General features: G+C 42.5%; 1 protein-coding gene and 1 long non-coding RNA gene across 4 annotated transcripts in view; both read left to right on the forward strand.

Annotated features, from left to right (window-relative positions):
* The first annotated feature begins 2,674 nt into the window (after positions 1-2,674).
* LOC119342159 lies at positions 2,675-5,714 on the forward strand. Of its 3 annotated transcripts, XR_005165412.1 has the most exons (5): positions 2,949-2,996; positions 3,080-3,356; positions 4,397-4,435; positions 4,838-4,902; positions 5,548-5,714. It is a non-coding gene; the product is annotated as an uncharacterized LOC119342159 (long non-coding RNA). The 3 variants fall into 3 exon arrangements; XR_005165414.1 differs by lacking the exons at positions 2,949-2,996; positions 3,080-3,356 and adding an exon at positions 2,675-2,800; XR_005165411.1 differs by lacking the exon at positions 2,949-2,996 and having other exon boundaries at positions 3,074-3,356.
* Positions 5,715-5,784: 70 nt separating this feature from the next.
* Positions 5,785-11,201, forward strand: part of LOC119337143 (probable protein phosphatase 2C 42) — a 7,145-nt gene continuing 1,728 nt past the window's right edge. The window contains exons 1-10 of the mRNA XM_037609250.1: positions 5,785-5,972; positions 6,056-6,126; positions 9,256-9,325; positions 9,435-9,549; positions 9,626-9,667; positions 9,747-9,801; positions 9,879-9,978; positions 10,065-10,120; positions 10,195-10,247; positions 10,592-10,646. Of these exons, the coding sequence (XP_037465147.1) occupies positions 5,834-5,972; positions 6,056-6,126; positions 9,256-9,325; positions 9,435-9,549; positions 9,626-9,667; positions 9,747-9,801; positions 9,879-9,978; positions 10,065-10,120; positions 10,195-10,247; positions 10,592-10,646 (756 nt within the window). The 5' untranslated portion in view covers positions 5,785-5,833. The remainder of the gene's footprint in view (positions 5,973-6,055; positions 6,127-9,255; positions 9,326-9,434; positions 9,550-9,625; positions 9,668-9,746; positions 9,802-9,878; positions 9,979-10,064; positions 10,121-10,194; positions 10,248-10,591; positions 10,647-11,201) is intronic.

Consider the following 11,201-nt stretch of genomic DNA (forward strand, 5'->3'; position numbering starts at 1 on the left):
CCAGTCTGTTGCCTCCTGATGAACATGACGCGTTCCGACCCAGTCACTTGGTTCCCGGTGAACACGATGTTGTTTCCTTCGTTCCGACCCAGCCGGTTAGCTGAAGATGAACATGACAACGTCGCTGCCGTCCGTTACCTCTCCATATACACAAGCCATGGCCGTCCGTATGCGTGAGTACGCGTTTCGAGACCCCGCTCATATGTACGTACGTGGTCGTATTTTTTGGCGTGTGGCTGTATGTACGTGTACATGGTTTAGACAGGCCAACCTGAACTGCTGCGTGGGGGGCTCTACTATGACATGTGCCGCTACTTACTCGGCCACAGTTTATCATTGCAGAGCGACCGATCGACCAGTATGTACGTACACGTTCGCAATAAGACAAACAACGCTACGTACGCTTCGACCGGGTGGGTCCCAGCTATCAGGGAGGATAAGGGCGCACTTCCTTGTGTGCGAAGATATAGCTACTGGGTCCCAGCTGTCAGGGGGAAATCATTTTTCCCCGTAATAAGGACGCACTTCCTTGCGTGCGAAGATGTAGCTGGTGGGTCCCAGCTGTCAGGAAAAAGAAAACATTATTTTTAGGGTAAAAGGGATGCAGTTGCATGCATGCATCCATGGGCGTGGTGCGTCCCCACTGTCAGCCTCTCACATACAGTCATCTTCCAATGACTCTCGTTTGTTGACCACATTGACCACACTGTGCCGAGCGCACCAAGGTCGGTGGACGACGACGAGGCCCCAGACTGGAACGACCCAGAGATGAGGAAGATGCGGTAGTGGAGTCACATACGGAGAGGAGTGGGAAACTTGACTGGTTCGGGTGCGCGGCAGCACTGCCACCCACGGAAGACGGGAGCAATAACAGAGGTTGAAGAAGTAGCACGACTGTTGGATTAATATCCAATGGTCTAGCTGCCAGAATCATTTATTGATTAAGTTGACAAAGCCCTATGTACGCGCCAGGTTAGTAGGCCCACAAGCCAGCCACCAAATCTGTCGGGTCCCAGCTGTTATTGGGAGGAATACTTTTTTCGCATAACAAGGAGGCACTTCCTTCCATGCGAAGATACAGCTGGTGGGCCCAGCTGTTAGGGGGAGGAAACCTTTTTTTCCAGCTTAATAAGGAGGGATTTTACTTGCGTGCGACCATGAACCTCATGGGTCCTAGTTGTCAATAATTGGTTCACAGGCGGAGCGTTAAGGCCACTTGAATTACTGTGAGATTCGATGACCAAACACTAGTTTTTAAGAGGCACGAAAGACCCTCTGCTGCAAGAAAAAGATGTAAGTTGAGATAGGATCTGCCTGATGGACTCCGTGAGATGGTTGCAACTCCTCCAACTTCTCTCCATTAGACAGTACTAAGGATGGCACATAGTTGACCATCCCCACAATGATATTCACCGAGCTTTCTGCAAAGCCCAAATTTAACATTATTTCTCTCAAATATGCTCATTCAACCCGATCATACAGCTTCATCATATCCAACTTGCACAGTGTCTACGTTTCTGAGCTTTGTTTCCTTCATATAATGTAAACATTCATAGGCAACAATTATATCGTGAGTGATTAAGCGACCGGGTACAAAAACAAACTGCTCTTCAAAAATAATTTTTGGTAGGACGACCTTGAGATGATTTGCTATTACCTTGGAAGCTAGCTTGTAAAGCACAATACCGAGGCTAATGTGACAAAACCGTGAAAGCACTCTAGGGTTCTTTACCTTCGGGATTACCAGGGTTGATCTATTAATCTTCTCCGCACTCTCAAGCCCTAAGACAATTCTAAGAACTATTAGCCTATGCGGTACATATCCACTTGAGTGCTCGCTATGCGCTTCTACCTGGGCGGCCCACTAATGGGATGAAGCGAACTGCTCAGAAATTATTGACCAGTTTCAGGAATCTTCTGGAACCTTCTGCCCACCTTTGGGAAGGTTCGAGAAGGCTGTTTCTTCGGGTTTTTCCATTTTTCCGATTTTTTCTTTTCTTTTTATTCCTTTTCTAGTTGTTTATGGTTTCCCTTTTTTGCCTTTTACTCCTTTTTTAAATTCATGAACTTTGAAAATTCATAAATATTTTTTGAATTCATGAAAACTTTAATTCCATAAATATTTTTTGATTTCGCATACATTTTTTATATTCATGAACATTTCATATACTCACTTATATTTTTAAAATTGTGATTATTTGAATTCATTAATATTTTGAAAATTTATGAGCATGTTTTAAATTCATGATTTTTTTTGATTTTTAAAATTCATGAACTATATTTGAAATTGTAGACCTCTTTGGTTTCACGAACCGTGTTTGACTTCATGTAAACATTTCTTGAATTCACATACATTTTTTATGTTCCCAGATTTGTTTTTTAACTCGTATAGATATATTTGAATATGCTTTTTTTAAAATCATCGACATAATGTTGATTCGTGAAATTTTTTGAATTCATATTTTTTTCTAATTCGCTTTTTGTTTTTTCAAACTCGCTAGTTTTTTTGATTCCAAATCATTTTTGTGCTAGTGATGTTTCAAATTAAAATTAAACCGGACTCAAAATAAAATAACGAAATGAATGCTAGCTCTTCTATACTTGCGCTAGCTGGGCCAGACCCAGACCCATATGGCGCAGGCGACGCGAGGCCGATCCATCATCATCGCAGTTGCTAAAGCCCTACCCCTCCTCCTCCTCCCCCTCGCCCCCTTGCCCTCGCCCTCGCCCTCGCCTTGGAGAGCCAGCGGCGGGAGTTCGTCGGATCCGGCGGCCGCGGAGCCCGATCGCGTCATTCGAGGTACGTAACTGCTCCTGTATACGGTGGGGCGGGGAAAGAGGGTAGTGGCCGGTGGGGAGAGTGCGGCGGGGAGGCCGCGGGGTCGAATCGGAGCGTGAAGAGGGCGGACACGGCGAGGCTTTGTTCGTTTAATCCCCGTCCCCGCCGGGATCGGCGGGGTTTTGGCCTAATCCACGTGGTTTTGACCCCGGTCGGGGTAGGATCCCGACCTACCTCATATGCGTCTTCGGTTAAACCCGGCCGGGCTGATATCCCATCCAAATCCACCCCAAACCGCAGGGATTCCACCGGGTTTTCCCCAAGTCTCCCCACTCGTCTCAAGTCTTCTCGGCTCGAGAGAAAAAGGAGGAGAGGGCGAGAGCGGCAGCGCCGCCGACGCCGGCGGGGAAGAACTGAGCGACGGCCAGGGCCGGAGCGGGCGATCTCTCTCCTCCACTGAAGACCGGCTGCTGCGGCATCCTTCTACCCCGCCCCCCTCCCCCCGATCTGCTCGCCGATCTGCGACCCTCTTCTTCCATCCCCGGCGCGAGCTCGGCGGCCACAACAGCCTACTCCGGTATCCCTCCCCAACGTTTCTACGTCGATAAGATCTTCTACCCACCCTTTGTTTCCTCCCTCTTCCCCGGTTCCCCCTTTTGATTTCTAGGGTTTCCCATCCCCTTGTTCCATCGGTGACAAGGGCCGTCTTGCCAGCGAGGCTCCACATCTCCTCTCTACTTACTGCAGCTGCCCACTACCCTTCTCTGTACTTGCTCCACGCATGATTTGGTGTGTGCAAATAGTGTACCTAGTTGAATCTAACCAAATCTGCTACATAGTCGAACCTTTTTGTCAATGACATTAGCAGTGCACATATATGCTACTCCTTTGACAAAATATATACTCCGGAGTAGTATTTATTTGTCCCTGAGATTATGCCTGTTTTCCTCGGCTGGGAAACTTGGGCCGGTTCCAGCTAGCCCATATGGCTGGCGACCAGAGAAGCCAGCGATCACTGCAGAACACAGCTGGCTCGCTGTGTGGAGTTCGAAGCTGGGATGAGAAGTTGGAATCGTGGAGTTTCTGGAGTTGGTAGGAGATCAGAACAGGCCCTATATATGTAGCTACTTATAGAGAATGAATGAGATGCAGCTGTAGCTATATAGTTTTGTCAATGATATTTTTTGGAGGTAAAAAAATTGAGTTTTATGTAACTGAGGTGCAGATCAACTACATGATTTTTTTCTGATAGTGGAGGTGAAGAGAAATTTAGGTAAAATGCTCTGAGATCAAGGCATCTTGAAGCCATGTAACTCTGATAGTGCATTTTACTAATTTAGATGCAGAAAGCAATGCAACATAGATGCAGAAAGTAGAACTCCTTTGCAAATTACTAATTTTCCATGTGAAGTTTGAAGTGCAATGAAGGAACCAAGAAAGTTGCAAAGAACCTTAGACGGCAGTCACGACGCATTCACAAAGCTATTAGCTGTTTAACTGAACATTTTCAGACATGTGTTTTTTTTTAACTTTCTGACGAAGATTATTTGATTCTTGTATATTATATTGGTGTTAACTGATTGGAATCTCATGTGTTTTCGACCATACCTCTTTCAGGTATTGATTCCAAGGAACAAGATCTATAATTCTTAACAGGTGAAGATTTAGTTGACACTATACTTTTTGTTCGTATTTAAGCTGATTTATTTACCAAAAATTATCTACGTGGCTACGTCTACGTACGAAGCAATAGAAAACAGGCTATCTTTTGTTCCTGCATGTGTATGCTTCTCAGTTCTCTCAAGGCAGAGGCTGAATGTTTTACTTGTCAGAAGGCTGTAAACTGAGAGTCATGTACAGTCCTGCTATAGGCTACTTTGGATGTCATGCACAGTTTTGCTATTACCAAATTAAAAATATTCATTGTTGGACTGCAATAACTGTTTCATACTACTTTGGATGTCTAAATCATCATCATAGTAAGAATGTGGTTGTCATTCCCTGACAGTTTCATTGCTTGTTGCACGTTCTTATATCATTTTTTTGTCAACTATGTAGTCACACTCTAAAGGTGGAAAGTTAAGGACAACAGCTTTCCCTCTCTTTGAAGATTTAGGAGAATTGTACGATGGTTACTTATCAACTTCATTCATATTCTCATGTCATTGTTTTATGTTTGTTTACTCTTGCTTCCATTTCTTGATATTGATGTCGTTCATCATGCAAATGCCCAGAAGTTTATTAATATGATCTGCATGTGTCGCTTTCCTCTAGCTGGCAAAACAACAGAGTAATCCTGAAGTAAAAACTTTAAGCTTATTGGGAGAGAGGTAGAGAAAGTAGTTGTAGTTGTAGACTGTTTGTCTGCTGCTGCTTAAGTCAAAAAATATTCAGTTTATGATATTCAACATAATCTGTATGTTCCATTATTTGGCTGTTGTTGTTCTTGTTGGGTTGCAAGTATATGTCTTAGATAACAAATCAAAAAGAAAACCGAAGCTTCATCTTTTATTTCCTTGCAAGATCGTCTAGACATGAGACTGCTAGAATAATAAAACTTAATCTTTTGTTTCCGTGAAAGAAATGATCATCTTGGTGGCTCACATTAACCTCCTAGTTGATTTGCTAACTGAACATTTTTTCCTTAAAATACATGAACGAAGGTTAAGTCAAGTCAGAGCTAGCATTATTAATTTTTGGGGGACGCGTAGGGGGACGAAGAGGATTATTTATATGATCTGACTAGTTTTTTCTCTTCAAATTCTTAGGATGGCCACCTATGTTCTCCACAAGGGACATGCTGTTTTCGGGACGGACCACCACCATCACCACGAGGAGGGTCTGTCCCAAATTCTTCATGTGCGACCACCCATTCGCCCGCCGCGGCCAGGGGGGGCAGGAAGGCCTGGGGGGGCGGGGACAGGGACGGGGACGGGGTCGGGAAGGCCTGGAGGGGCGGGGTCGGGAAGGCCTGGGGGGGCAGGGGCTGGAAGGCCTGGAAGGGGGCGGGGAGGAGGGGGAGGGGGAGGGTCATGGCCCGGGCGTGCACTTGCCATGGCAATAGGAGCAGGCTTGGTAGAAATATGGTGTTATAAGTGGTATGTTTTAGGCGGTCTTGGAGTTTACATCACCCTGCGCACAGTCAAGCGCTTCGTGCGAACAAATTCCCCCGATGTCTCCTCTGCTTTGGCAGGTAATGGTATTTCGTTTTCATAATTTGCAGACCTTTTTTGCTATGTATCAGTTTAAGTTATCTTATGAATTTTGAATGAACAGCAACAAAATTTGCCACCGAGAGTGCCGATGCTGCAGCTGTTTTGGGAGGCTATGTCAAAGAGGTTTTAAAGGTCAGTTATAGTTTCAGTTAGAGTAAAATCCACCACTGGTCCTACAAGTATTCGAGGCATGCCACTTTAGTCCTAAAACTATCAAAACGCATATTTGAGTCCTACTTCTTTCTAAAGTGTGCCACCGCCGCTCCTAAACTCGCAGGAGCAGGCCTGACCTGCACCCGTGGCAATTTGACCTTTGCCATGATGAACCAGTTTTGGCAGCAAAATTGCCGCCCTAAACGGTTGGGGGGCTTGCATTTACCCCCCTGCATGTACATAACATAGAAAGGCTGCTCCTTTCTTCACTTCCCTCCCGTTTCCTCCTCATTTTCTCCCCTGCCATGGCTGCAAGCTCCCACGCTTCATGTTTCCTCCTCATTTTCTCCTCTGCCATATGGCTGCAAGCTCACACGCTTCATTCACTAAAACCATGGCGGCGACCGACCTTGGAAGCTCACTTCAACCATGCAATAAACTGTTGTGCTTGAAACAATGTCTTAATTACAACACACATGGAAGTGCATTGGGTACATATAACTAAGAGTGCATTGGCTGCATTGACAATAGTAATACGAAGTGCATTAGGTACATATAACTAAGAGTGAATTACATGACACTCGAAACAAAGCTAGTAATTTAGGTTTCTATTACATCAGAACCTCAAAATGCACATATGAAGGTGCAGATAAACCCACAGCAACACATGCATGAGGTTTACTTCAGCACCTAGCTGGCACCATCTAAATACTGCCCAAAATAGAACTCTTGTCTGTCCAAAAAGCTCTCTGTCCAAAGTGAGAACATGTTCACTTATATTCAGTGATACTGGCCTTTGTAACCCTCTTCTTTTGCTTCTTCTTTAAGCCAACAGTGGATGTGGTAGCTGTAGTGGGCTGCAAAGCATCTCTGTTGCGAGCAATGAAGGTGGATTCTGGAATAGGGCCTGGTGACACATGGGATTGCCGCGATGCTTGAGCCTGCTTACTACCAATGAAGCATCAAACATCAATGCAACACATTTCAGGGAAATGAGATGTTAAGAAAGAATAACATACTTGAAGGAGTGTTTCAAGCACGGTAGTTTGAGTGTGTTGAGCTAACTACTAAATAGAGAAACAAAATGTTGTTGTACCTGTGTAAGAATGTTTCTCTTCACTTGTAGCTTCCTCTTCTGTCCTCCTTGTATTTGTGGTCTCTTATCAACACTGAGTGATTGCCCTTGTTGACCATTATTTGGGCTTTTTCTTTTGTTGTGCTCTGTTGAGTTGCACACACTGCAATGGGATATAGTGCCATGTCTGCTCATCTTTGCCCCTTCTTCCATCTCAACAGGATTCTGTCTTCTCTTCTTAGATGGCCTACCAACATGTTTTTCATACTGAGGTGGTTTCACTTCAATTCCACTAATCTTTTGCCATGATCTTTCATCTCTGCAAGGCATTATAATCTGGCCATATGCTTGCTTGAAGGCATCTATGCTATATGAAAGACACACCTTATCCTCTAGATTGATCCTCTCGTACCTGAAACAAGAAATTGCATGCCTACAATGAATTCCTTTCAACTGCCAACTCCCACATTCACACTTATCTTTGTGGATATCCACCGTATATTTTCCTGTCAGACCATGCACTAGAAAAATTCCTTTCCCTGTTGGTAGAGGTTCACAATTTTTGGCCATTTCTACTTGTTTGTCCAATTTCTTTCTTATCTTTGGACATATGATTCCACACATATCTTCGGCCTCATTATTCTTGGTATAATATCTTGTCATGAGTTGGTTAAATTTTTTCTGTAGCATGGATCTTATAGGCATTTCTCTTGCATCAATGATGTACCTTGAGTATGGAAAGTGAAGGGAGTTCACCATCAAAAGGAAGTGCAATGAGTATCATGCAACAAAATATGTTGAAAACACTTGTTAACCACTTCACATGTATTGTTCAGTAGCAAGTCAGACTTGGGCAATGTAGTGAAGAAAGCTCTACACCATGAGCTAGGTTCAATGGCTTCTAAGTACTTATATGCATCCTGGTTCAATACCTGCATGTCATCCATATGTTTTCTCCAATCAAGCCTATTGTAGGATCTTGCAATAGCCCACAACTTGTTCTTCAAGTTCTCCCCCTTGAATCTTTTGTTGAAATTCTGGTATAGGTGCCTCACACAAAACCTGTGTGCTGAGTCAGGGAAAAGCTCATTGACAGCATTGATCAACCCCTGCATCATCATGAAAAGTGCATCCAAGTGATCAACATGTATTACACTAAACATTATATCATTTAGGAAGTATAATATCTTAGTCACATACGAGAGTTACTTTTTGTCGATCACTAATTATCGTCCATGCACTAGTATTATCTATGCCAAGGTCTTCTTTCAGTGTGTTCAAGAACCATTTCCATGTGGGAGTATCCTCAACTTCAGCAACTGCCATAGCAATAGGAAAGATGCAATCATTCGGATCAACACCTGCTGTGAGCAATTGACCACCATATTTAGTCTTTATATGACACCCATCTACACAAGTAAGAGGTCTGCACCTTGTCATGGATCCCCCCTTTACATGCATCTAGTGACATGTATAAGCTATCAAAGATACCACCATCTTTTAGTCTCATGAACATGGAGCTTCCAGGATTTCTATGCCTAACCTCAGCCGCAAAGTCCCAGAGTTGCTCGTATTGCTTATCTGCATCTCCATTGATTTCATTGTATGCCATTCTTCTAGCTCTTGCCAGCTTGCTCCTAGAGGCGGTCATGTTGAAATCTTTCCGCAACAATCTTCCAAAATTTGTTAGTGTCATCTTGTCATCTGCCCTAAAAGTTTCAATGTAATATGCAGCTAAGAATTTAGCAGTGAATTGTTTGATGTCCCATTCTTTACTGCATGTATGAGTGCCCACATAAGTTTTAACCACTATTTTTAGTCCTGCTATCAGGGTCAGACCTGCTCCGGCGAGTTTAGGACCTGCGGTGGCACACTTTAGAAAGAAGTAGGACTCAAATATGCGTTTTGATAGTTTTATTTAGGGCTAAAGTGACACACCTCGAATAATTTTAGGACCGGTGGTGGATTTTACTCTTTCAATTATATTGGGATAGTGTTTATGTTGAGTTGCTGACACACGTTTCATTCTATAGAGAAAGGATTTGGATGATTTGGATGTCTGTACTGTGACGACAAATTTTGGATCTCTTATTGAAACTAAAGGTTTGATACCTTATACTGCGGTGTCACTCTCTATTTATCTTTTCCCCTTGTTATATAGTGGAAGATATTAGTTGATGCGCAACTATGTCTAATGATCAATGTGCTTCAGGGGCTGCCGTGGGATGCTATTGTGTTGAGCATTTACATTTAAAAGTCATCAACCATTTGAATCATGACAGTGATATGAAGCATTTGCTGGATAGATTGAATAGTGCTTTTGAGAGGTAGATACAAGTGTCATAAAAAAATATTTTCTTTGTTAATTACATCTGAATTTTATATATCGAATTCATATTGTAGTTTGAGCAAAATGTTGGTGCTGAATGCAAGGATGGGATACAGGTATTCTCATCCCCGTAAACTTATATGTAAAATTTGATATCACATAAATATAATATGTTGCTGACTAGCTACTTTTAAGATTGACCGAGCAAACAGACAAGTCAAGATATTGCATCCTCTCAAAAGATGGCCAGGTATAATAACTATAGTTCCTTTGATTTTAAATTGTGTCTTGTAATTTTCTAACACCTGTGATGTTTGTTATTGGAAGGCTATTGGTATGTTTGTCACGCAAGATTTGAGTAAGTTTGGATGTTGGGATTGCTGCGATGGAAGCATACAAGATGCGGTTATAGTTGCAAAAGGCTACGGTATAACTCTATCCTACTTCTATACTTTTGTCGAGCTTATACAATGTATTGAACTGCACCTGATGTAGTTTTTATATCTTTTCCAGACAAGTTGAGCTTTATGGCTGCACAACGTCTGAGTGATGAGAGTGCAGTTCACTTTGTAAGTTTAAGGGTTTAATGGGAGTTGTTTTTACCAAAACGAATAGTGATCTTATAAATGGCAATATTTTGTAGGATACAATCTCTGATGGGCCTGAGTTTGTTGTCATTGCATGTGATGGAGTTTGGTAAGTTCTCAGCCACCACCACTGCTTTCCCTGTCACAAAACCTTATATAACCCAGAAATGCTGAATTGTCGTTCCTGGATTTAGCTCTTGGAATCTTAGAATTTCCTCCTCTATAGTGTGTTTTGTCAAGCTGGTGGGTTTAACTGTTTAAGTCCTTTTTTGAGTTCAATGTGGTCACACGAGAGATTTTAGTTTCAGAATACTGGAGTCTAATGTCCCGATAATGGTTAACTAGGACATGAGAATGTATATCAACGCTCATAAAACTTAATTGATTTATCTTGTAGGAGGTTACCTGAATTGATGTATTTCCAGGTTAACAAACATATTTTCCTTTTTGTAGCAATCTTATGGAAAACATGGATGCAGTTCGCTTCGTGTACCAAGCAGCCAGAGCGGTAAGTCATTATTTTTTACACTGTATCCTCGCACCTGATGATTATGCTTTGCACAAGCTTCTTATTTTTTCCTGCAAAGTAGTTCTCAAAGTGACATCATGTAGTGTAACTAGCAATCTGACTCTTCAAATGTATTGGCACTAGTAGTTACTTAATAGATTATCATGATTGCTTCTAATGGGGACAGTTTGTGCCTTCTACTGTTTAATTATTCTTGATTTTTGTTTGTTCTGTGATAATTATGCTGCCGACAAAACGAGACTTAGGTATCTAACGTTCTGCTGCTCTGACATTGATCAAGTGTTAGGGGATAGAATGCTTGCAATACATTGAACTGACAATTGCTTCTTTGGCGGTTGAATGATAAATAACTATCTTGAGGATTAAGTGGCATTCTGGTTGTCTGAGAGTGTTCCAACAACCAATGCCAAGATAACATTTGCTAGCAATTTTTTATGTTTACTTGTGGTCTATACCCTTGGTATGTTATCTTGTTACAAGTATTGTACTTTAATTATCTTGTTGCTATATACTCTGTTTGCACTGTTGATTTTT

The sequence above is a fragment of the Triticum dicoccoides genome, chromosome 7B, assembly GCF_002162155.2.
Source record: "Triticum dicoccoides isolate Atlit2015 ecotype Zavitan chromosome 7B, WEW_v2.0, whole genome shotgun sequence".
Lineage (NCBI taxonomy): Eukaryota > Viridiplantae > Streptophyta > Magnoliopsida > Poales > Poaceae > Triticum > Triticum dicoccoides.